The sequence below is a fragment of the Tupaia chinensis genome, unplaced genomic scaffold, assembly GCF_000334495.1.
Source record: "Tupaia chinensis unplaced genomic scaffold, TupChi_1.0 Scaffold000494_1, whole genome shotgun sequence".
NCBI lineage: Eukaryota > Metazoa > Chordata > Mammalia > Scandentia > Tupaiidae > Tupaia > Tupaia belangeri.
The window spans coordinates 4,208,752-4,235,373 of NW_006160006.1; the positions used below are offsets into that span (position 1 = coordinate 4,208,752).

Genomic DNA, 26,622 nt, shown 5'->3' on the forward strand with positions numbered 1-26,622 from the left:
CGGGTCTGCGCCCAGGTCCCACGCGCGTGGGCTGCGAGCTGCGGGGCGCTGGTCCGGAGCGCCCTGGCCACTCCGGAGCCCTCGCCCGGTTCCAAGGTTGCCACCATGCAATCTGTAGCTCCCTGTCTTAGAACGACAGCGTCCAGGCAGGGGTGCGTTAGGAGCTGGAATGGACAGGGGGTGCAGGGGCTTGGCACGGTGCCCCCAGGTCCCCAGACGCACTGGAGACGTGCGAGCGTCCTGAGGACTGGCGCTGGGCCCAGCGCAGGGGGCTGACTCTGGGTTTGGGCTCAGCTTGCTTGTTTTTGGTTGATTTGGATGTTTTCTGTTTTGCTAATCACGGAGGAGACGTTCCCGGATGGATAGATGGATGGATGGATATGTGTGTGTGTGTGTGTGTGTGTGTTTGTTATAGGGTACGTGCACTTGCCAGAGAGCAGAGAGACAGAGAGAGGCAGAGAGACAGAAAGTGAGAAGCCACGCCCCCCACGGGGGGTACGACAGCGTCCAGGCAGGGGTGCGTTAGGAGCTGGAATGGACAGGGGGTGCAGGGGCTTGGCACGGTGCCCCCAGGTCCCCAGACGCACTGGAGACGTGCGAGCGTCCTGAGGACTGGCGCTGGGCCCAGCGCAGGGGGCTGACTCTGGGTTTGGGCTCAGCTTGCTTGTTTTTGGTTGATTTGGATGTTTTCTGTTTTGCTAATCACGGAGGAGACGTTCCCGGATGGATAGATAGATGGATGGATATGTGTGTGTGTGTGTGTGTGTGTGTGTGTGTGTGTGTGTGCGCGCGCGTGCGCGCGTGCAGGGGTCAGGACTGGGAGGATTTCGGGACATTCACCTAGTTACACAATGTGAAGCATGTGGGCGCGTCAGCGCGCCAACAGGAATTGTGACAGATCGCATCCCACTTCAGTCCTCAGTTACTCGGGAGCACAGGACACACCTCGGGGAGGGAGGAGAGGTGGCGAGTTTCGACGCCCCCCCCCTTGGAAGAACGCTCAGGGAGGTGCCCTGCCCACTGGGATCCTGCGAGAGAGCGCAACCTGCAGGGTGGCACCCAGGGGCAGGGGATGCAGTCAGGGCTGGAACTGAGGCGCAGTAGCTGCAGGTCAGACCTCACTGGCCCCTGGTGAGGCCCAGAGACAGGAGAGGAGACCTTATGCTGCCGCCAGCTCCTCCCCGCCCCGCCCCTGGGCTGCAGACCCCAGAGTGCTTTTCAGAAGTGGCCGGCTGGGTACAGTCCCTCCTTGTCTAAGGCAGCTGTCTGTTGAACAAGCCCTCCCCCACGGACAGGAACAGCGAATTATGTAACTCATTTGGAGAAGCGAGCAGTAACTTTGTATGTAACCAGGCTGACATTTCTTTTCCAAAACAACGAGGTGAGCAGCCACTCCTGGCTAGCTTTTGAAAAAACGCAGCTGCAGCGGGGTCTGGCCAGACAGCTGGGTGTCTGGGTGGTTAACGCACTGGCACGCCAGGTCCGAGAAGCCAGGCCTCCGGGGCTCACGGGCCAGCCCATCATGCAGTATGCAGTCTGTAGTCCGGCTCGAAACGTACAGGGCGGCGATACTGAGATTTAGCCAGCTTGAATTGTTTTCGGTGTTCACAGTTGCATAGCTTATGTCGCAAATAAATGTTGGGATAATAACTAGCAAGTGTTCCTTTGCAAAGATAAGGTATATACATCTCCTCAGTGCTATTGTTTTCGGACGCTTTTCCTCTCTTCAGATATTCTAAGGTGAAACTGGACACATCTTTCTTTCTTTCATTCACTTTGGGAAAGAAGCTTGCAAACCCTTTAAGAAAGTGGATTTTCCGTATAGCTAACTTCTCCTTAGTAGAAGAACTAGTCTCGCGGGGCATGGAGGGGTCGGAGTTCAGTGTGGTTACCCACATCCATCTGCGAGAAAGCCTTGCAGGACTCCATACGTGTTTGCATGCATTCCCAAGTGTCAGTCAAGTGGATGTACAACTTCGGTTTTTCTTCCTTTCCATTTCGAGCACCTTTTCCTGTGCCCCTTTCTCTCTCACCTGGACTCTTGCATGACTTTCCTACTTCTCTCTCCCTCCTTCAGTGTGTGAAAGGCCAGTGAGGATAGTAATTTGATTCTTTTAAATGCCTCTAATTGCCAGAGGGTACATGTGTGGGCCAGAGAGAGACAGGAAGAGAGAGAGGGAGAACAAGAAAACACTCCCCAATGGGGGTCATCACTTCACTATCCCTTCTCCTCCACCTCTCCATCCTGTCAGGATTCTGGGAACACACGCACATGCCTGGCATGAGTCCCAAGACCTCAGGGCCAGGGCTCAATCTGTGGTCAGCCATGTGGGACGATTCTCTAACCTACTATGTAGTGGGGCCTGCCCAAGAACAGTAACTGTAAAACAGTCCTACAACGGGGCGGCCCTCCTCTCTCCCACAGGCATCTCACTAGAAGGAGGCCCTCCGCAGGCTGTGCCCCTCTCCGGACGCTGACTGTCCTGCTGGGCTCTCTCTAATCATCCTGCTGCTCCTCGCTGCTTAGCACCCCAGGGACGCCATAGCCTTGAAGGTTTTATGTTTGTTTTTCCACATGGGATGCCATCTCTGAGATTCAGGAGGTCTTCCAGAAGTTTCATGGAAAATGCATAGTATGAAAAAACATGCAGGACTTTTTTTTTTTTTTTTTTTGCATCAAAATAAGTTTGCCCTTTAATTTCATTTTTTTCCATGAACTATGTGAAGTCGTCTCTGACCTCCCAGGCTTTAATTCGCATGCCACCTTTCCAGGCTTCCCGGAGCCTTCTGGCAATAAGTTGCTGCTCCCAGGAGTCAGGGCCTCCTCTGCTAGGAGCTCTCGATAGCATGCGTTACCCTCCAGCGTAGAGTCTCTTACCAACGGGCTTTCCTTTGCCTGAAGGACTAGGAAGACCTTTTCCTCGCAAGTCTCGCTGGCATTGAACAGGTGTAAATAAATGTCTGTACCCCGACCTGATTGGATGACAGTGGGGTTAGCGTTCACTTCACAGGTAAAGGGCTTAACCTGCACAGAGCCTACCTTTCCAACCACACAGCTGCTATTTTCGGTCAATACAGTTTTACCCGGAATCCACCATTTTCAAGGTACTGTGAAGATACACAAAGCCCACCTTAAAGTTTCACCTTATGGTAAAACTGAGACGCATCAGTTCAGTGAAGGACTCAAAGGACCAAATGGTGCTTCGGCAGAGGGTAGAACGTGGACTAGTGGCAAGGTGGCGAGAACCCCCCCAGGAGGAGTGGCGGGGGGAGACTCGGAGCAGCCCCTGGCCGGCCTGGAGCAGAGCACACAGTGCTGGAGCCACAGGGAAGGGAGGGCACAGAGGCCCCGAGTGTCAGCAGTCCACCCAGGCTTTCTGCCTCAGGGTCTTCAATGACCTGGTGGTGCTTGGTGACGGGCCATGACACAGGGCAGAGGACAAAGCGCACACTTGCCTCCTGCACTCTTAGGTAAGGCGGCTCTCTCTGCAGTAACTGGAATATCAAGTACAATGCTGAGCTGTCTTCTCACTGGAGGGTTTCTTAAGAGCTGCCGACTCTTACCTGCTTGTTCAAGGTTTGTTCTCAGAACCCGGCACTGACGCTTCTCTCTGCCTTCGAACTCGGGAGAGGAGAGGAGTGGTTGCTGCAGAGGGGCAAGGGAGGTGGTCGTCACGGTCATTGCCCGGAGGCCGAGAGCCCTACTTCGCAGTCATCCGTCTCCACTCCTTACACTGCCGTCCTGACTTAACGATGGGCACCGCTGTTCTTTGAAAAGAATGATCTCATTAGTATAAACTGTTATTACTTAACTTGTTCTAGGGCATGCATGCTCAGTAGAGAGAGAGGAGGGAGAAAGGGAGAGAGTGAAAAGGCAAGCTGTCAGGTCTGGGACTTGAGCTATGGGCCATGTGGGAATCCAGCACCCCAACCACCACACCACCTGCTGGCCTGGCACCATTGTTTTTATTTTTATTTGGTTTTGTAGGGCCTAATTAGGATTTCATAATGAAAAAAAAATTGGGCCAGCTGGTGGCATGGTGGCTGGGGCGGCTGGTTCAACAAGTCCATCCAACTGTGCAGTTCAAGTCCCAGATCTGGCGGCTTGGGGAACACGCCGGGCGCGTGTGTGTGTGTGTGTGTGTGTGTGTCTGTGTGTCTGTGTGTGTGTGTGCGTGTGCACACATGCACATGCGCGCGCCCAGGGTCCTGAGAGGAGAGTGAGGGAAGGGGATTTCAATGTGGCCATCCCCCTGGGGTGCGCTTTCTCACTTTACTTTTCTCCCTGTTGAGCACATGCAACAAAACAGAACAAAACACCAAGGCCCCCCGTTTCCTAAAAGGCAAGAACACCGAAGGAAAGATGAGAGGTGTCACTTAGAAGGCACATGCGTTTTTGTTCATTAAATTTCACTTTCCTTTAAATGTAAGTAAGCATGCCCAGCTTCCTCTGTTGCCCTCAGACCAGAGAGGGGCCTAGTTCATTGTCTTAGCACAGGCTCAGGGCCTGGTAGTAACCCATCTCAGTTACTTCACCCAGGGGGAAGCAGAGGCGTTCAAAGTAAAGAGCTGTTAATCTCTGCAGTCTGCTGTCTGTGGTTTGCTAAAGAGAAAAATACTTACCTCACCGAGTGCTGTGAAAAATCCCAGGTGCGGCTACGGTGAGACCCCTGTACTGGGGATGCAGGTACTCTGGTGTGGAGGGAGGGTATTTGCACGAATCGAACCTTAGAAGTCCTTCAGAAGTTTCTGACGCATTAGTGAAGTCACAGACTCTCCTGCCTGGTGCAGGAACTCCCTGGCGTGCTCTTCCATGCCGTGGTCATAAGCTCTCGTGTGGCAAAACCAGGCCTGTTTTCCTTCGCTAACCACAGCCAGCTTATTCCATGTGGTTGAACGTTTGCTCTTCGTAACAATGTGATTTTAAATAAATAATGTGCATGCCTCTGCCCCGTATCTAACTCCTACGGGGAGTCCTCACAGCGTCTATAGATAATGTGTATAATGAAAAATGCCGTGTGTGGATTTCAGTTCTTCTTTGCACCAAAAATTAGCTCAGACTTTAATCCCATTTTTCCACAAGCTTCCTGAAGTCCTACGTCTAGTGACACAGACATACAATACGAGCGATTTCCCTCTATCCTACATGCCACCCATTAAAACGTGGCTCGGTGTCTGTACCACCCCCACGAGGTGCTTCCTGGGTTAACATCGCCGTCCAGTCTTTCCCAGCCCCTCAGGCTGCCTGTGCTGGCCAACGTCTGCCTTAGAAAGCACTCCCGCGTGTGAGGGGTGCACACCCAGCTCCCCGCCAGCTCCTCCGCTCCTGTAGTGTGAGGAGGAATTACGCACCCTTGCTTTTGCTTCATCTGTTTTATACATTTTTCTTGTGTTTTGGGGGAAAGAGGGGGCTTGCTGACCCCTGTGCATCGTTTGTTACACAGTCACGTTGTCACAGCGTTAAGGAACGTGCCCTAGTAACATTTTGTCATTTGCAGTGTGAGATGCACAAATGCTTTACCACCTCACAGATCACTGTTTGCTGAAACTCAGGGGCCAGCCAGTCCAGTGAAAAACATCACAGGGTTTTTCTCTACGTGTTTGCACTGTTTCTGCTGTGTTAGAAATATGTTTATGAGGATTCCATTGTGTAATTTATTCCTGTGTCTTCTCTTTAAGGAGCTCTGAGTCAGAATTCATTATGACCACCCTCCCGTAATTAGTAATGCTGTCGGCCATTTTCTCTCTGCAGGTCGTTCAGTTCAAGGGCACGAGGAACTCGGAGTGGTTCCGGTACATGGATTCCAGGACGGGGAACGAGGATAGATGAGCCGTTGACCGGCTTGGAAGAAACGCACTGTCCGTCTGTCTAAAATCACTTGTAACAACCAAACCAAACACAATGAATTCAACGCTGCTTTCCCAGATCGAAAACCATTCAATAGCCCATAATTTCTCAGGGAGGAATTCCCAGCTTTTGGCTTTTGAAGATGACGACTGTCACCTGCCCCTGGCCATAATATTCACATTGGCTCTGGCTTATGGAGCGGTCATCATTCTCGGGGTGTCTGGAAACCTGGCCTTGATCATAATCATCTTGAAACAAAAGGAGCTGAGGAACGTCACCAACATCCTGATCGTGAACCTCTCCTTCTCGGACCTGCTCGTGGCCGTCATGTGCCTCCCCTTCACGTTCGTCTACACGCTGATGGACCACTGGGTCTTCGGCGAGGCCATGTGCAAGCTGAACCCTTTCGTGCAGTGCGTCTCCATCACCGTGTCCATTCTCTCCCTGGTGCTCATCGCCGTGGAGCGGCACCAGCTGATCATCAACCCGCGCGGGTGGAGGCCGAGTAACAGGCACGCGTACGTGGGCATCGCCATCATCTGGCTCCTCGCCGTGGCGTCTTCGCTGCCCTTCCTCATCTACCAAGTCCTGACCGACGAGCCCTTCCAAAACGTCTCGCTGGACGCCTTCAAGGACAAGTACGTGTGCTTCGACAGGTTCCCGTCGGACTCGCACAGGCTGGCCTACACCACGGTCCTCTTGGTGCTGCAGTATTTTGGCCCGCTCTGTTTTATATTTATTTGCTACTTCAAGGTAAGAAAACGTGGTAGCCCTGTTGTTCCCACACTTCCCCTCTTCCCCCGGAATTCCTTATTCGGTGACCGATTCTGTGAGGGCTCTCTTTTTTCCCCTTCCCTCCCTAGATATACATACGCTTAAAACGGAGGAACAACATGATGGACAAGATGAGGGACAGCAAGTACCGGTCCAGCGAGACCAAGAGGATCAACATCATGCTGCTGTCCATTGTGGTGGCCTTCGCCGTGTGCTGGCTGCCGCTCACCATCTTCAACACCGTGTTCGACTGGAACCACCAGATCATCGCCACGTGCAACCACAACCTGCTCTTCCTGCTCTGCCACCTCACCGCCATGATCTGCACCTGCGTCAACCCCATCTTCTACGGCTTCCTCAATAAGAACTTTCAGAGAGACTTGCAGCTCTTCTTTAACTTCTGCGATTTCCGGTCTCGGGACGACGACTATGAGACCATTGCCATGTCCACCATGCACACGGATGTTTCTAAGACTTCTCTGAAGCAAGCAAGCCCAGTCGCATTTAAAAAAATCAACACTGATGATAACGAAAAGATCTGAAACTGTGTGTAGCATAAGGTCCCAGGTGGCATCTGTTTAAAAATAAGCACAACCTGCAGCAAACTTTCATGGCCCGAAGGACTGGGCTTGAAATCCTCCGAGAAAGACCAAGATTTTCTTGTCTTGCTTTCTAGCGCTTTTAGTACAGTGGTTATGATTATGTTTGGAACAAAGGTATAGGCTTTGGAATTTCCTGGCTATCATTTTGACCAGACTTCCTTGAAGTGCTTTTTGTGAATTTATGCATATAATCTACAGACTTTTCTACTGTATTTATTGGAATGAAATTAAAGTATTATCCTTAACCGACTCGGACGCACTAGCCATCTGATACTCTCACTAGATTGGGTCCTCCCAGACTTTTCTGCTGTATTTATTAGAATGAAATTTCTTTAAAGTATTATCCTTAACCGACTCGGACGCACTAGCCATCTGATACTCTCACTAGATTGGGTCCTCCCATCCTGATTAGATTAAGTCATCAAGAGCCTGGGCCATCCTCAGTAGATGACAGGCATCCTGTCATCTGGTAAGAGGTGACAACAGGGGACAGCAGCATTCAGGAGAAACCAAAAGAGAGTACGAAGTCATTCAGGAGTAATTTGCATTTAAAAAAATTATTTTAAGAAAGAAAGGACTTACTTTACTCCTAATTGATTATCATTTAAGATAAAAGTGCTTCTCAGCTGTTAATATCATGGGGAATTGAGCACTGACAGGAAACAAGTGAGAAAACAATTCCCTAACTTCAAAACTATTTTGGTACCTGACAACCAAAGCATTTCACAGTAATTACCTTAATAAGTAAATTACTATTGCTGCAGATGGTTGAATTGTATTCCATTGCCCTGGTGGTCAAGAGGGTTTGCGTTCTTTACAGACTGTTCAATTTTTGTCAAGCTTTCTGACATAAACGTGTGACTCCAAGGCATTTCCAGCTTACGGTATATAGAAGTACAGGCTGTTTTCCCCACAGCAGTGCCTATACAGTAACTCGTTTTAACTTGCAGTGTCCATCTCAAGGCAGATGACACCAAGGTGTAATCATAAAAGACTGCTCACTCCAGCCAGCAGGAAAGAAGCTGCCTAAATACTGAACACGCTTCATGCAGCCCATGTTAACTCGTGTGGCCTGTGAGGCTTGTGGAGTCTATATAACACACCATATAGAGTAGTGAGTGTTTGTGTCACGTTAATATATTCAATGTCATGGATCTTGTAATCATGATTGAGCCTTGGAATCATATGGAGAAATTATATTTCAAAGAACAAGACATAATATTCAATGTATTATATATGCTAAGTGTTAAATGTGTTTGATTTTTGAAGGGCAGATACTTTATTAAAATAAAAACTGTTTTGCTTTTCCTGAGGAGTCTGTTTCATGCTTCCCTTCAGCTTATTTGTCCTTGTCCCAACTCCCTACCAGGGTGGCCCACAGCACCCAGCCCTGCTTTCTGCTGAAGCATGCTACGGCCCAGTCTCCCTCGACTTGCTGGATTACAAGCATCTAGAGGGCCAGGGCTACCCAACATGACGGTGGCCCAACACGGCCACACCACAACCTCATTCCCTCCATTTCCTCCTCCTTTCGGGATTCTGAGCATACATGCACGTGTGTCCATGTGTTTCTTATGTGACCAGGTTTGGGAATCAATCCATGGGGTTGGCCTGTGGGATCCAGCCGCCTTAACCACCATGCTATGGGCTGGCTCTTTTCTAGGTATTGAAGCAAGTTAACATTTGAAAATTAATTCATCTCATCCTTCACATCAATAGGTTAAAGAGTCACATAATCACATTAAACAGATGTAGACATCGCATTTGAGAAAACACCATTCCCACTCATGACATGCAAAAAATTAACTTACGTACTCCCTTCACAAAAATAAACTCAGAATGATTTGTAGACCTAAATGTAAAACCCAAAACTATAAAACTCTTATACGATCAATAGAAGAACGTGACCTTGGGTGTGGTGATGAATGTTTAGATACAATATCAAAAACATGATTCATGAAAGAAATCATTGAAAATCTGGATTTCATTAAGATAAAAACCTTTGGGAACCAGCAGTTAGCATAATGGCTATGTCGCTGGACTCCCACGTAGTCAATCGCGGTTCGTGTCCTGGACCCGGTGGCTTAAAACTCACTCCAGCCTGTGTGCGTGCGTGCCCAAGATCCCCAGAGGAGAATGGAGAAGGGCTTGCGGCGTGACCATCCCCCCTCGGGGGTGATTCCTCGCTTTCTATCTCTATGTCTCTCTCTGTCTGGCGAGCGCATGCGCTCTATAGTGAAAATCTCTCCAAAAAAAAAAAAAAACTTTTGCAAAGTAATAAGATGACAGTCACAGACTTGAATAAAACATTTCAAAAGAACTTTCTGAGAAGGTACTCTTATCTAAAACACAAGGAACTCTTAAAACTCACAACAAGAAAATCAACAGCTCAATTAAAAACTGGGCAAAAGATCTGAACTTAAACCTCACCAAAGAAGTTATTTACATGTCAAATAAGCAATAGGGAATTGCAAATTAACACAACAAAGAGATAACCATTACATACCTATTGGAGTGTAACAAATCCAAAAGACTGACAACACTAAATGCTGGTAAGGGTGGGGAGGAACAGGAACTCCCACTGACTACTCATGGGAATGCAAAAATGTACACTCATTTTAAAAGACAGTTTGAAATTCTTAAAAAGCGAACATTTTTTTTTTCTTTTTGGAGAGGTTTTCACTATAGGGTGTGTGCGCTCGCCAGACAGAGACAGAAAGCGAGAAATCACCCCCCAGGGGGGATGACCACACCGTAATCCCTTCTCCTCCATTCTCCTCTCGGGATCTTGGGCACGCATGCACACGTGCCTGGCGTGAGTTTTAAGCCACCGGGTCCAGGACACGAACCGCGATTGACTACGTGGGAGTCCAGCGACATAGCCATTACGCTAACTGCTGGTCCCAAAAAACAAACATATTTTTACCACATGGTCCAACAATCATACTCCTGATACTTACCCAACTTGCACCTGGATGCTTATAGCAGCTTTATTCAAAATTGCCAAGCTTGGAGGCATGATGCCCCTCAGAAGGTGAATGGTTAAATACTGGTACACCCAGACAATGGAATATCACTTGTTATTAAAGAAAAATAAGGTATCGAGGCATGAAAAATAAAAGGGAACTTTAAATGCATTTTATCAAATAAAAGAAGCTGATCTGAAAATCCTCCATGCTATATGATTCTAACTGTATACCGTTTTGGAGAAGGCAGATGTATGGAGACAGGGAAAATTCAGTGTTTTCCAGCAGTCAGGTGATATGGGATGAATAGGCAAATGGTATGATGCTATAATGGGTGCATGTTATTACACATTTGTCCACACTCATAAGATGTGCATCACCAAGAATGAATCCTAGTGAGACCTCCAGACTTTGGGAGATAACCGTGCGTCACTGTAGGTGCTGCTCTGGCATGAGATTTTGATGGTGGGGAAGCTGTGCCTCTGAGGGTAATGACAGGTACGATGGAAATCTTTTTATCTTGTCTCCTGTGCTTCATTTTACTGTGAACCTAAGCCTACTCTTAAAAAATAAAGTCTATTTACAAAAAAAAAAAAAAAAAAAAGGAGAGAAAGACTCCCATACCCACTGATAGTCCCTCCATCTCCTGGCAACCTCTAATCCGTTTCTGTCTTTATGAAATGGCCCATCCTGGACCTGTCCTGTGAATGAAATGATACCACATGTGTGATCTTCTCTGCCATACTTCATTCCTTTGGCATAGATTTCTCAAGGTTTATCATGCTGTAATGTATGTCAATAGCCATTACCGATGATATTCCGATGTATGAATGTGGTACATTTTGTCCATGCCTTCATGTATTGATGGACATTTGAGGTGTTCCCACTTTTTTGGCTACTATGCATGATCCCACTGTCAACGTTCATGGATGAGTTTTCTGTGGACATGTATTTTCCTTCTCTTGGCTAGACACCTGTGAGTGGAGTTGCCAGGTCGTCTGCTAACTTTGTGTTTAGCTGTTTGAGGAGTTGCCAAATGGTTTCCCAAAGCAGCTGCACATATACACTCTTATCAGCGATGCAGGAAGGCTCGGCTCTCTCTGCTATTCTTGTCGTTTAGATTATGTTCCTCCTAGTGGGAGTGACGTAGTACCTCACTGTGATACGATGTACGTCCTACAGTGACTGATGTTGCTGAACATGGTTTCACATGCTTAATGGACCTTGTATATCTTCTTTGAGAAAAATAACTGTTCAAGTCTTCTGTCCATTTTTAGTGGGTGAGTTCTCTTTAATTTTGAGTTGTAAGAGTTCTTTATATATTCTGAATACTAGTTTCCTATTAGATATATGCTTTCCAAATATTTTCTTTCATTATGCAGACTGCCTTTCGTAATTTAATTTTAAAATGCAAGTTCACAGGAAGAAAACTAGCAAAAGAGGCATTTGAATGATCATCAAAATCTAATTTAATTTTCCCAGCTTCTAACGGGTGAGAAAGGTACAGTAGCCCAGAAGAGAGCTCCCATTTGAACAGCTGTTCTACACTGGAGGTTTCACATGTGTGCTCTCATTTGTGTCTCATGAATACCTGCCAAGTCACTCTCTGGTCCTTACTGTGCAGAGAAGAAAACTGAGGCTCGGACGGATAGAAGAGCATTTCAATTTCATCGAGTCCATCAGGGCCGAAGTAGGGATTTAACTGCATGTGTTTGACGTTAAGGTTTGTGCCAGTTCTAGTTTATCAGATCTCTTCCCTCATTTTCTAAACATTCCTAAACTTGGTCAGAATAAAGTTATATAGATGATTGCTATTCGCCTTTAATGAGAAAATTCTGTGCAAGGCTTCCCCTTCTTCCAGTGAAAGCCGTTGTATTAATGCCTCATATGCATTTTTAGATATGCACTAAATGTCCCCTAGAGACAGTGTCACAGATCTACAGACTGGTACCGATGTTTGACTTTGCATTTGCATCTTATACCCAAGGGAGACAGAAGAGAAGCTCCCGCTGATTAAAATTGTCTCTTAGGAACGTTGCGATAAAATATATATCTGACTCAAGAGCTTTTGCTAGATGCTTTTATTTCTCCATTATCTCATGAGATTACAAATAAGAGGTGATAAGATTCAGATCTCAATCTATGTAACTATAAGTCCATGGATCCTTTTTTCATCACTCTATTTCCTTGAGTGATTGAATGATACCATTCTTATTTTTGTCTATGGTCTACATAATGAAAACTCATGGTGAGAAAAAGCAAGGAAAGACCATCAAGCAAAGCATCGTGTTTTTCTTCAAATGACAAATAAATAAGAAACAAATAAATAAAAGATGTGACTTAAAGAAACAACAACTAAATTTTGAGCCAGCTGATAGTGTTGTGGGGAAGGAGACTGGGTCCCACCAGGCTGACTGGCATGTCTATACCCAGACCTGGCCACTTGAAAAACACATCGGGTGTGTGTGCATGTGTGCCCCAAATCCTGAGAGAATGGGAGAGAAGGGATTGCAGCATGACCATCCCCAGGGGTAGGGGTGATTTCTCACTTTCTCTCTGGAGAACACACTTACCCTATAGTAAATTAAAACAATACTAAACTAACTTTCACTAGTTTTTTGGCCTATCACCATCTTTGGTCTTCCCACTGCCTTCAGTTATTATCTTTCACCTTGAGCCTTAATATTTTATTGCTCTTTTAAAAAATTAATGAAATAATTACACATCAATATCAAGAAATTTTCTCTAGTTCCAGTAGTTTCATTTCACTGCCATTGCCCCTTGGAAGACTCCCTTGGAGATTTTCAAATCCATCCTGTGCAGGCATCACCCCTAGCTCATGACCCTGAATGTGAATAACAATGCAATTGTGAAGCATATGAGGCAGGTGTTTTGCACAATTTTTATAATGAGGGGGTCTTCAAAAACTTTATGGAAATACATATTATGAAAAAATTATGCATGGATTTCAATTTTTTCTTTGCTCCAAAATAAACAATGGGGCTTTGTTCCATGATTTTGTGAAGTCTCCTAACCCCTTTTACTTAAGCTATTATTGTTCTCATTAAGGCCAAGAGGGGCTGAGTAAACCAAAGCCTTGAGCGAGTAGAGAGAGACCGCAGTCCAGATCTGTCCAGCTAGAGGTCAGGGCCCCTGTCATATCCCACGCACACTGTCCTTTCAGGGCTCTGAGCTTGTTCAGAGACCTAACAAGTAACAGGAAGTCTCCACAGCAGTAGGGCTCTGACAAAGTTCCGGGCCACCCTTCTCCATTGCTTTGCACACTCATGAGTGTCACGTGTCATAGGCACAGAGCTTGGATACCTAGCCTCCACGATTCTATCAAACTCTTTTGCAGTATGAATCATTTTCTCAGCACCGGAGTATACTTGGATTTTGTAGACACTTGGGAACGTCCGTGAAATGTAATCTTCACCTTCAAGGAGTGATCGGAACGGGAAAGGAAGGACGTGCAGTGCATGCCACACGTCACTGTCCCTAGGCCTCCGTGCGGCCACTTGTCAAGCACGGAAACTAGCCTAGATACCCTCAGGTGGTGACCAGGTCCAGAATTCCGTGGTTCTCCTTATGAAATGCTCGGAGTGAGTTAACAGAGAGGGGAGATGTGGTGAACCGCTTGCAGACAAAATGCTCCACCTACTTCAGATCTCGGAAGAGAAGGTGCCCTGAAAACCAAGGGGAGACGAGGTGCAACGAGGTGGGAGAGAAGCCTGTGCCACGCCAGGACAGCAGACAAGGTGCTGGGGCTGCAGGTGCGGCGGAAGGGCCAAGAGCGTGTGGCTGGCTGGCGCGGACGTAGGACGATACAGTCCGTGTAGAGAGAAGTCTGGGGAACGCACCTGATTTTCTGGATGGCCATTCCATTCGAGGGGCGTCTCACAATGGGAAGCAGAATGCGATATTCAGGTACATGTTTGCACAGGAGTGAAGCTGAGGAGAGGAAAGCAACCTGGCAGAGGTAACAGACTCTCCACGCAGGGCAAAATTCGGGCTCAGTGAGGACTGCTGTGAGCGTGGGATCATCGTGGCCAGGAGACGGGGTGAGGCTGAAGGCAGCAGAAAGAATGCGCAGTTAGTAATTACTAAAGCAAAGACGGCGATTTGTCTCTCCCGTAGGAGGTTTGAAACGAGAAAGTGCCCAATTAGAAAGTGTGGGTGTAAACGACAAAGAGCAGTAAGAATAATAAACACATCTCAGACTAGAAGAGAGCGGTTGTGGACAAAACATCCTTTTTCTGTGTTTGTGTTTTGGTTTGCTGTAGGGAGTATGTGCTCTCTGGAGAGACAGAGAGAGAATAAAAGTGAAAAATCATTTCCAGAAGGAGGGAGGTAAGGGAGATGGCCACACCGCAATCCTTTGTCTTCCTTTCTCCTCTTGGGATTGTGGGCATGTACTCATGCACACGTGCCTGGTGTGTTTTCAAGCCACCAGGTCCAGGACTTGAACCACTTGTACTTGGCCATGTGGGGTCCAATTGCCTAAACTACCAGGCTACAGGCTGGCCCCATGCATGTCTATTTAAACTTTGGAATATTATAGCACTTCTCACTAGCAGCCAAATGTCAGTTTTAAAAACTGTACACATGGCTTCGGACCTGAGCGCGTCTGTACAACACGTCTACTTTTAAAAAGAACCAGCTCCAGACACTGCAGTTTGGTAGGCTCATGAGTGTCACGTGTCATAGGCACAGAGCTTGGATACCTAGCCTCCACGATTCTATCAAACTCTTTTGCAGTATGAATCATTTTCTCAGCACCGGAGTATACTTGGATTTTGTAGACACTTGGGAACGTCCGTGAAATGTAATCTTCACCTTCAAGGAGTGATCGGAACGGGAAAGGAAGGACGTGCAGTGCATGCCACACGTCACTGTCCCTAGGCCTCCGTGCGGCCACTTGTCAAGCACGGAAACTAGCCTAGATACCCTCAGGTGGTGACCAGGTCCAGAATTCCGTGGTTCTCCTTATGAAATGCTCGGAGTGAGTTAACAGAGAGGGGAGATGTGGTGAACCGCTTGCAGACAAAATGCTCCACCTACTTCAGATCTCGGAAGAGAAGGTGCCCTGAAAACCAAGGGGAGACGAGGTGCAACGAGGTGGGAGAGAAGCCTGTGCCACGCCAGGACAGCAGACAAGGTGCTGGGGCTGCAGGTGCGGCGGAAGGGCCAAGAGCGTGTGGCTGGCTGGCGCGGACGTAGGACGATACAGTCCGTGTAGAGAGAAGTCTGGGGAACGCACCTGATTTTCTGGATGGCCATTCCATTCGAGGGGCGTCTCACAATGGGAAGCAGAATGCGATATTCAGGTACATGTTTGCACAGGAGTGAAGCTGAGGAGAGGAAAGCAACCTGGCAGAGGTAACAGACTCTCCACGCAGGGCAAAATTCGGGCTCAGTGAGGACTGCTGTGAGCGTGGGATCATCGTGGCCAGGAGACGGGGTGAGGCTGAAGGCAGCAGAAAGAATGCGCAGTTAGTAATTACTAAAGCAAAGACGGCGATTTGTCTCTCCCGTAGGAGGTTTGAAACGAGAAAGTGCCCAATTAGAAAGTGTGGGTGTAAACGACAAAGAGCAGTAAGAATAATAAACACATCTCAGACTAGAAGAGAGCGGTTGTGGACAAAACATCCTTTTTCTGTGTTTGTGTTTTGGTTTGCTGTAGGGAGTATGTGCTCTCTGGAGAGACAGAGAGAGAATAAAAGTGAAAAATCATTTCCAGAAGGAGGGAGGTAAGGGAGATGGCCACACCGCAATCCTTTGTCTTCCTTTCTCCTCTTGGGATTGTGGGCATGTACTCATGCACACGTGCCTGGTGTGTTTTCAAGCCACCAGGTCCAGGACTTGAACCACTTGTACTTGGCCATGTGGGGTCCAATTGCCTAAACTACCAGGCTACAGGCTGGCCCCATGCATGTCTATTTAAACTTTGGAATATTATAGCACTTCTCACTAGCAGCCAAATGTCAGTTTTAAAAACTGTACACATGGCTTCGGACCTGAGCGCGTCTGTACAACACGTCTACTTTTAAAAAGAACCAGCTCCAGACACTGCAGTTTGGTAGTCTTTCAAGCTAAGCAAGAGCACAGGGTAGGGCCAGCCTCGCGGGGCAGCAGTTAAGCACTGAGTGGAGGAAGCCAGACCCCACGTGGCCAACAATGGCTGGAGTTTGGGCGCAGCAGCCTGAAAACCACACCAGGCACTTCCTGGTAGGGCAGCGAGATGGAGAAGGGATTGCGCCATGACCACGGCTCACTGTGGGGCTGCTTTTCCTCTCACTCTTTCTTGGCTAGTACATGTTCCCTTGGGCAACAACAAAATTAAAACAAAAACAAAAACAAAACACTAGATAATTTTGAAAAAAAAAAAGCAATATTTTCAATGGAGTATGTTTTCTCTCTTTTTTCTTCAGGGAAAAAAAAAAGTACCTGAATAAAATTAAACATATATTAAAACTTTAATAATCACACTTTGAAAGAAAACAGAATTTAAATTAAGTAGCCACACTTCTGATCTAGTTCATTTCAGACACGGACTCATGGACCTGTACCGCTATCCGCCATTGGGAACCCTGGAGAGCTGGTCGGGCCAGGGCACATCCCACACCATTGCTGGGTTTGTGTGTTTCTTGTGGTCTATGTTATACACAGTTCATGTGTTCAAAGCAACGGGAGGAGCGTAAATTGGTGCAACCACTTTGGAAAACAGTTTGGGATCAGTAGTAAAGTTGAATATATGCATATCTTATGCTCCTATCATTTTAACTCTAGGAATAGAACTTATCAAATCTCTTGCCTGGGCCAGCTCTGCAGTCTGGTGGTTAAGGAGGCCAGATCCCACATGGTCAACCACAGCTCGAATCCTGACCCCAGCAGGTTAAAAACATGCCAGGTGTGTGCTGATATGTGTGTCTAAAATCCCAAGAGGATGGAGAGATGAAGAGAAGGGACTGCAGTGTGACCATGCTCCTCCACTGGGGGCTGCTTTCTCCACCCCTCTTTGTCTCTCTCTGGTGAGCAGACACACTCTGGCAAAGGAAAAAAAGAAAAAGGAAACAATCTCTATCCGGGTGACCAGAACACATCATCTGTAAAAGAATGTCTATAGCACCTTTCTTCCCAATTATCCCGGATAGAAACGACCCAAATGTCCAAAGACCATAGAATGGAGAGATAACTGTGGAATACTGACAAAGATTTTATAGCAATGAAACGAAATAAACCCTGACTCTACTTCAAAATCTTCCACAGATGATACTGAATAAATGAACCAGAACACATAATAACACATTTGATAAGATTCCACACATATGAATTTCCAAAAAAGAATGCAAAACTAGACTGCGTTACCAGGGCTGCTCTGCTAGCTGGGGATCTGCAGAGGAAGCCGAGATGCAACGTCAGGGCAATCGTCCGCTCAGGCGGGGAAGAGAGCGAGTTCGGGAGGAGAGGCGCATGGTGTGGAGGACTTCCCGGAGTCGAGCAGGGTTTTATAAGCAGTCTTCAATAAGTTCATGGGAAATTATATTATTTTAAACATTCTACATGGATTTCAGATTTTTTTGTGACAAAATTAACTCATACTACAATGATATTTTCCCACAAATACGAAGTGTTCCAAAAATACGAAACATTTTGAGCACTAATGTGACTTCACAAGTGGACATTTTCACACCTGATCTCACATGATAGATTACAGTCAAACTATTGTAACATGGAGATATCATATAAAATTACTTGTTTGAAATTCCCTCATCTTTCTTTTCTTTTCTTTCTTTTTAAGAGAGATTTTTGCTATAGGGTGCATGTGCTCACTGGAAAGTGAGAAATCACCCCCCGGGGGATGGTCACACCACAATCCCTTTTTCTCCATTCTCCTCTTGGGGTCTTGGCATGCACACGTACATGCCGGGCATGAGGTTTAAGCCACAGGGTCTGGGACTCGAACCACGGTGGACTACATGGGAGTTTAGTGACATAACCATTACATCATCTGCTGGTCCCTGAAGTCCCCTCATGCGTCTCATACTACGTGTCCTCTTTATAAGTATGCTCTTCAGGTATAATACTTACATAGTGTTTTATATACTTTCCTGTATCTCTATTGTATTTCACAATATTGAAAAGACTTTGAAAACCCCACAGAATTTCCCGACACTTCAGAAAAGGCCTTGAAGTCCTCCTCTCATGGTGGTCACTAGCAAAGCTCCTGTGACGTTTCCTACATCAAATTGGAGAATAGTAAGAATTTGGGGCTAGGATTAAAAAGAGTACATCGTGTAAGTTTGGTGTACTGCTGAAAACGTGTTCCCATCTAACCGATTTTTCGTTGTTTCATCACGTCGTGGGGAGGTGCTGGTGACGCCTGCCCGGCTTTTCTGTACTAAGAGAACTCTATAGGACCACCTCCAGAAATCGGAGAAGGACCACTGCCCTGCTGCTGGTGGCCGGGCCTGAGTGCGATTCAATCAATCAGCATGTTTGTTCTAGTGTGAACTGCACTCCCACCACTTCCTGTGTTCCCAGTCTATTGATATTCCCGTGGGTGACGTGGCTTCTTTGCCAAGACCCCGCTCCTTTCTGTCTCTATTGTATTCGGTATTTAGGAGAGGGCTGCTATTTCTCCCTGGCTGATTCCCGCATCGGTCTTTGTACAGGAAGCGTGTGATGAAAGGACCAATCAGTGGACTCTTGGCACCATTTAGAACGTTAAACGCGGGCAGCATGGCGACAGTGCTGCTCCTAAACCCGGCACCTCCAGGTCAGGGCAAGCCGCGTTTGCACGTTGGATGAGAACGGAAGAACCACACATGGAACGGCGCCATCGCAATGGCGGGAATGGAAACCAAGCCCTTGTCCTGCTTGCCACTTAGTGATCCTTCCCTCTCGGCCACCCAGGGAAATAGAGGAGACCTCAACAGCAAGTAGAGATGCCCTTCCCAGCACCCCTAGGCTTTTCCTTTTCACGGAGAGGTGTACCCCATTTGTTCTGATGAGCAGGTCCTGGTCCTACCAAACCAAACCAAAGACAGTGACTTTCCTGAGATGAGGGCGGTCAGGTCCCCGGTCGCACACAGCAGCCGCCAACACCACTTACCACGCAGCACCTGCAAGTGCCTTACGTGCACTCTTCCCTTTAACCATCAGAAAATTAAAACATAAAAGCATGATTCTGCTCCCTGTTTTACAAGGGAAGAAATGGAGACAGGAAGCTGAGTGTTTTGCACACAGAAATCTGGTACCAGCAGGAGTCAGAACTTAGCCCTGGGAGTCTGAGTCCGGAGACCAGGGCACGCTCTCTGCTGGAGAAGAACCCCGAGCCCGAGAAGGCACTCTGCTGGAGAAGAACCCCGAGCCCGAGAAGGCACTCCAGGAAAGGCCTGGATGCCCTCCTCTGATGGCGGTCAGAAAAACAGTGACTAACCAGCGCCCTCCACAGCCTGCAGGAATTACGGCAGATTTTAGAAGCACAGATCTTATTCCGGAAATCTTACCCACAGGCCTGGTATAGGTAAGAAATAGGTAAGAAAGGGGAAACGTTTCTGAACGCCTGCACCAGTGCAAGGGCTTGCACCAACTGAGTAGCCCTCTAAGAGCTTCGCCGGGCTGGTCGTGTCTCAGCCCCTCTGGGCTCTGTGCCTGTGGTCCCACCAACTGCGTTTTTTCACATTACGCTGTTATTCGTGGATATTTCTTTCCTCCCTACTGGATGTCGAGACTCAATAAGGCCAAGAATTTCAGACTCCCAGATCCTCAGTGCCTTGCACATGGTCTGGAATATAGCAATCTTTGAGATGACTTCAGAGTTCATGGGAAAAAATGGCATTAAAGTATGAGTGTATGTTGTGGCAAAAAAACTAAGTGGCAGGTGGCATGGTGGGTAAAGTGGCTGGACCCCACATGGCCAGCTGCGCGGTTTGATTCCCAGACGTGGTAGCTTGAAAACCACAGTGGGTCCAAGTCCGAGAGGAGGGAGGGATGGAGGAGAAAGGGGTTGTGGTGTGACCGTGCGCCCGGGGCATTCTCTCACTTTCCCTGTCTCTTTCTCTCTTTCAGTCTCACTCCATGAGTGCATGTGTTCTATAGGGCATTATTCTTTTTTTCTTTTTTTGGAGAGTTTTTTTTTTTTTACGCTATAGGGCGCGTGCGCTCGCCAGGCAGACAGAGACATAGAGACAGAAAGCGAGAAATCACCCCCCGGGGGGATGGTCACGCCGCAATCCCTTCTCCTCCATTCTCCTCTCGGGATCCCGGGCACGCACGCACACGCGCCCGGCGTGAAATCCAAGCCACCAGGTCGGAGACGCGAACCGCGGTCGACTACGTGGGAGTCCAGCGACACAGCCATTACGCTAACTGCTGGTTCCCTATAGGGCATTATTAAAAATCAAGTCCATGCGTAGTGTTTTCATAGTAGACACTTTCCATGGACTTTTTAAAGACCTTGCTTTAATAAAGCTTGATTAGGGTGTTGGAAAAGTCACGCCGCATTTTTGCACAGAGAAACGTGCCGTGACCTCCCTGACGGAGTCCAGAGCTAAGCAATAATGTAATAGTGCTTCATGTGGGACTCCTACCCTGGTGGGGCTCCTACCCTGGTGGGACTCCTACCTGGTGGGGCTCCTACCCTGGTGGGACTCCTACCCTGGTAGGACTCCTACCCTGGTGGGACTCCTATCCTGGTGGGACTTCTACCCTGGTAGCATAAGGGATACTTTGTGTGTCTTGTCTCATTTATTTCCTACAAAAATGTAATGGAGTTAAAAACTCTCAATAGCTTATCTTTAATTTATGGGCTTAGATTTAAATGTGAATAGTAATGGTGAAGCCAAAATCCCAAATCAAGACCTTCTGACTCAAGATCTTGCCTTCTCAAACTCTACACTACCCCTTTTCATGTCTTAAAATTAGTAACTTTGATTAGAAAAAGTCATATTAAACCAGTTGGTTGTCTCCCCCCACTTCCCACAGAGATTTTTGATAGAGGGAGCGTGTGCTCGCCAGAGAGAGACAGAAAGTGAGAAATCACCCCCCCCGGGGGGGGATAGTCATGCAATCCCTTCTCTTCCGTTCTCCTCTTGGGATTTTGGGCATGCACTTAAGCTGCCATGTCCAGGACTCGAACATGGTCAACTACGTGGGAATGCAGCAACATAACCATTATGCCATCTGTTGGTCCCATAGGCTGTCTTTGTATATCACTTATAGTCTGTGATGCATAGGCTATTAAGTATAAATATTCCTCTTGAAATATTTTTTATTTCCTAGATGGATGATTCTTTAAGATTAGACCCTCCTCCCCAATGTAACCCTCTGTCAAAACTGCATGTGGAGAAATTAATGCTATTTGTTCTTTCTGGGATGTACTTCAGTAGTGGAATAGTGACAGGAACTTCCTGGTTGCACATTAGATAATAAGATATAATGACAGTGGGGTTACAGACAACACAAGCCACTCTTCTGAAATACAGTCACAGTGTTTTCAAATAGTTCTGCTTGTCCTCGAATATAAACCCTGTGATTTAAGGAGACTGAGAATGGTGCTGAACACTCCAGTTTTGAAGATCGAAGAAAACGAGTCCTATGAACCATATTGGATATTGTAAATATTGCAAACACATTGTAGGTCTGAAGCTCAGAGGTTTTTTTCATTAAAGTTATTTTTTTTCATACAATCTACTTCTGAACTTTGTTTTTAATAAGAAATTCGAGAAGCATTACCGGAGCTGTGGGAACAATTTCACACTTCAAGCCAGAGCATAGGGAAGCACCAGACTGTCCACTTGAAATGGATATAACGAAGAAAGCACTTGTTTCTGCATTATTTTTCAAAACTTGGTCACAATAATGTGAAAATTTTGAAAATATAAAATTGGTTCTCTAAAGCGATGCTACGGTTTGGATACTAGTTTGTCCCTGGGGGCTCATGTGTTGAATTTGCTCGCTAATGTAATGGTTTTGTAATGTGAGGTGGTGAGATGTTGAGGAGGTGAGGGCTTCAGTGTGGGTGGGCACTGCGCCAGACCGGATTGGCTTGGGAGTCAGTGGATTGGGAGAGGAAGACCCGCCTTCAGTGTGGGTGGGCAGCATCTAATCTGCTGGGGAGTGGGAGAGACAGAGGGCTCTGTTCCCTCTTCCTCTCTCCTCTGCTGACCTTTTCCTCTTGGCTATGCTGTGCTGCACACCAGATGCTAGCCACGTGTCTTTGAACTTTCCAGTCACCAGAATCATGAGGCAAATAAACCTTCTATTCATGATAGATCACCCCGTCTTGGGTATTTCCATTAGCATCGCAGTAACAGAGTAAGACACGTGACAAAATTTAAAGTAAGTCCAAAGGAAATGCTTATCCACCAAGAATTGCTTCTCCATGGCAACTTGTGGATTTTGGTGTTGAATAATTCCTGAGAATAACACTGTGGTACTGTCAAATCATCAGGCCAAGGTTCAGGAAGAGCTGCTATCGTTTTTCCTTCCAGTCTCCCTTTTACTTCCCATCCAAACCGTGGCACGCACATGCTCATACAAAGAAAGGAAAGCAAAGAGGAAATGAGAGAAGAAAGAAAACTAAGGACGATCTACCGACGATGGAACCAGAAGGCAGGGAAGTGGACGGTTTATTCGTGGGAGAGGGTCAGTGAGCCTCCTCTGGAAGCCGAGAACGGGCTGCCCTGGCTGGGGTGTGGGCGGGACCAAGGCCGATACCAGACGTCTTTCCTAGATGAAGGTGCCTGCTCACTGCTTGTGTGTGCCCATCGGCTGAGGTCACCCTGCCTTCTCTGGACTTCACTCTTAAAGGGCAGGATTCTCTCAGAACTCTCCCTTATACCTGGCTGAAAATCACATCTCTGGGTCTGGGAGCACCTCTGTCCAGAAGACAGTTTAAAATGCGGCAGAGCAGGCAACGTAGAATCCTGCCCAAAGTTCACCTGCCCAGGCCTCCTTCAGTCCCACCTGCGCATCTGTGTGTAAACACGGACGAGTAGGAGGTGGGTGAGGCTTAAATGAAGGTGTGACCCTGGTCTCATGTTCTGTTGTATACTTCATCCATTACCTTGGACTTTCGGCAACTGAGCTGTGCGATTTCCACTTGTGGCTGGTGTCCTGGCACAGCTCAGAGCCTGGTAAAAGCTGTCTATCCTGGAGCCCGAATGGGTCAGGCACATGCCATGCCAGACGGTCACTCCAGAAAAGATCATCTTGTCCTTCCCCAGGCCAGCATGGGTGGCTCGAGTGTATCAGTTGTATCCTTTCACAACAATGGAACTATTCTTGGTGAAAACATTACACATGAGGGACTGCTGGCCACGGGGTTCCATTTGCATGTCCCAGTTGAACTGGAGAAGCACAGTAATATTGAATTAAAAGTAGAAAATACCTTGAACATCTTTATAACTTGCATTGCCAGAAGTGGGGAGATGGGGGCTGGCTCCATGGTGTACCAGTAACATGCTGGTCAAGAGAAGCCAGGTCCCGCATGCTTCCCGGGCCCGGTCAGCGTGAGACACATCGGTCAAGCCTGCCAGTGCTGGGGCGCCCACTGGCTGAGGGACCGGAGGAAGGTGCGCGTGCACGACCAGACCTGGGAGGTGTTCATCTCTCGTTCAAGTGCAGTGTCGGATTAGGGTGCCAGCGTGAGCACTTCCTGCACACAGGCCTCCCCCACCCCCACCGCGGAGGGAGCTCAGGGCAACTGCCCTGTGTGAGCTGCAGGGAACTCACGCGGGGCCTTTGCCATGGAGCCTGAGACCCAGGGCAATAGCAAAATAAGCTTGATAGACTTGTCATGAGATCAGGGCATCCAGAGAAGTGCTAATGATGCTAAAGCTGACAAGGGCAAAGGGGAGCTAGGAGAAGAGAGAGTTCCAGACATAGCATATGAAACACCTGTCCTCACTTCAATAGGCGCAGTCTTTTTCTTTTCTTTTCTTTTAAGAGATTTTTGCTATAGGGCATGTGCATTCACCAGAGGGACACAGAGAGACAGAAAGCGAGAAATCACGCCCAGGGAGGTTGGTCATGCCACAGTCCCTTCTCCTTTATTCTCTTCTTGGGATTTTGGGCACACACATGCACATACCTGGCACAAGTACGGGAGTATGAACTCCAAGTCTGGAATTCAAACTATGGTTGACTACATAGGAGTCCAGTGACATAACTATTATGCCATCTGCTGGTCCCAAGAGCAATCTTAAGTACTGATTTTTTTTTTTAAAGTTTTAATATACTTCTTAAATACTTCTCTTCTTTGCAGCAACTTTACCTATAAAAATAGGATACATTTCTGGCTGTTGGACAAATGAAGATATATGAGGATAAAATTGAGCTAATGCTGAAAATATCTTAAGCAGTGCTAAATATGGCAACAAGAGCATAAAGTAAGCTCATTATTCAAGAACAGGATTTATCTTGTTAAAATTTTAGACTGAAGTGAAAATTTCAGCCAAAAGCTGAAGGTGGGAAAGCACCTTAATTATGGAGAATTGGAGACATGTTTTTTCTGAGGTGTAAGACAAGTCTCAGGACACTGAACCACACACACACCATCCCCAGGTCAAATGGCTGATTTTAATACGGTGCAATAACTACGTAAAATGTAAACATTGTGGGGAGATTGTTCAAAGGCAACTTCCTACGAAGCTGTAATTATTTAAAAAAAAAAACTTTTTAAAAACTAACTCTTAAAGAAATGAACTAAGCCAAATGAATGTACACTCCTATTTCATGACCTATTAATGTCATAACCAATGATTAGTATTCATGTAGAGTCGGCATTTGCTGCCTGCTTAATTCTTAGCCTCCGTTAAGCATGACCAGAAAACCAAGGTAAATGCGTCTCTGTTATCAGCATTGCAAGAAATTCATGAAAGGCCAGCCGTATTTTTCCATTAATTTAGACCATTACTCATATCGTTTAGGTAACTAAGCCTTCATACCAGTTCAGGTTTTACTTTTCTTGTTACTATTTTTTTTAAGTATATTAAGCTCAAGTGACAAAAGAAAAGCCTCTAAATATAGTGGTTAATTTAAACATAGTCAACGTTTGTAGTAGTATTATTAGTGCTTAATATTGTGACTAAAATTTTGTTCATTTTTGTTTGTTGCTTTTAAAAAAATCTACCTATTTTATTTATTTGTTTTAATTTATTATTATCATAATCTTGTTTATATTACATTGAATCACTTATATCTTTACGGTGTATTACATTTCTTTTTCCAGAAGGCATACCATGCATATCAGTCAAGATGAACATATTACTATCCACATCATCATCATCAAATAGCTTTTCATCATTTTTTCCAGATTATTATTATTATTACTCTCATTATTTTCTTAAACATTCAATCACTATATATCATTTTGCCTGTGAAGATAATTTACCCAACATGAAATACTTCTCAGACCAGTCCAGTTGAGAATATACATGTTATCATCAACAGGTAATAAGCCATTTCTGGGTCCCACTAATGTCATGCCTCTCTATTCGTTCATGGCCATGCCACAATCCCTTCTCCTCCATTCTCCTCTCAGGATCTTGGACACACACACACATGTGCCCGGTGTGAGTCTTAAGCTGCCAGGTCCAGGACTCAAACCATGGTCGATTATGTGGGAGTCCAGCGATGTAACCATTATGCCATCTGCTGGTCCCATAATTTTTTATTAAAAAAAATGTTTTAGAGGGAGATTTTTGATATACGGTGCATGTACTCACTAGAGACACAGAGAGAGACAGACGGAGAACAAATGAGAAATCACCCCCCAGGGGAGATGGCTACAGCGTAATCCCTTCTCCTCCACTCGTCTTGGGATTTTGGGCACACACGCACATGTGACCAGCATGAGTTTAAAGCTGCTGGGTCCTGTACTCAAATCACAGTTGGCCATGTGGGAGTCCAGTGCCCCAGCACTATGCCACCTGTTGGCCCCCTAATTTGTGCTTTTATATTTTACCTACGGTTTATAAAGTGTGGGGTTTTGGTCAATGTTCACTTTCGGTTCTTCTTTGCTATGGAGGTACCCTCCAGCTCCATTTTTCTCTTTTTGACAGATGATCCTTGCTCCAATACATTGCTTATTGAAGTCGGAGATGTTAGTGTGGGTTTCTCTGTGGGCCCTTATCCTGTCCCGTTCATTCAGATGCCTGTCTTTTAACCAGACCACACTATCTTCTTGATTGTGGTAGCTACAGCAAGGCTCAAAATAAAGCAGAGTTTCTCCTCTCGTAATGTTCCCTTATAAGACTGGGTTAGCTGTTCTAGGATCGTAGTTTTCTATGTAAATTTTAGAATAAGCTTATCCATATTACATATTTTTACATGCTGAGAATGTGTATTTAAAAGTAACGGTTAGGCATAAGCTATTCCTTTCTATTTTATAGTTGTTATTACTGCACTGAAGACAATTTTGCCA

General features: G+C 46.5%; 1 protein-coding gene and 1 long non-coding RNA gene across 4 annotated transcripts in view; one reads left to right on the plus strand and one right to left on the minus strand.

Annotated features, from left to right (window-relative positions):
• Positions 1–7,515, plus strand: part of NPY1R (neuropeptide Y receptor Y1) — a 20,088-nt gene extending 12,573 nt beyond the window's left edge. For all 3 annotated transcript variants that reach the window (XM_006156475.1, XM_006156476.3, XM_006156474.1), the window contains exons 2-3: positions 5,753–6,601; positions 6,712–7,515. In XM_006156475.1, the coding sequence (XP_006156537.1) occupies positions 5,903–6,601; positions 6,712–7,164 (1,152 nt within the window). In that variant the 5' untranslated portion in view covers positions 5,753–5,902 and the 3' untranslated portion in view covers positions 7,165–7,515. The remainder of the gene's footprint in view (positions 1–5,752; positions 6,602–6,711) is intronic.
• Positions 7,516–15,221: 7,706 nt separating this feature from the next.
• LOC102476381 (uncharacterized) overlaps positions 15,222–26,622 on the minus strand; it is a 63,826-nt gene continuing 52,425 nt past the window's right edge. The window contains exon 3 of the long non-coding RNA XR_335697.3: positions 15,222–15,657. This is a non-coding gene — a long non-coding RNA (uncharacterized LOC102476381). The remainder of the gene's footprint in view (positions 15,658–26,622) is intronic.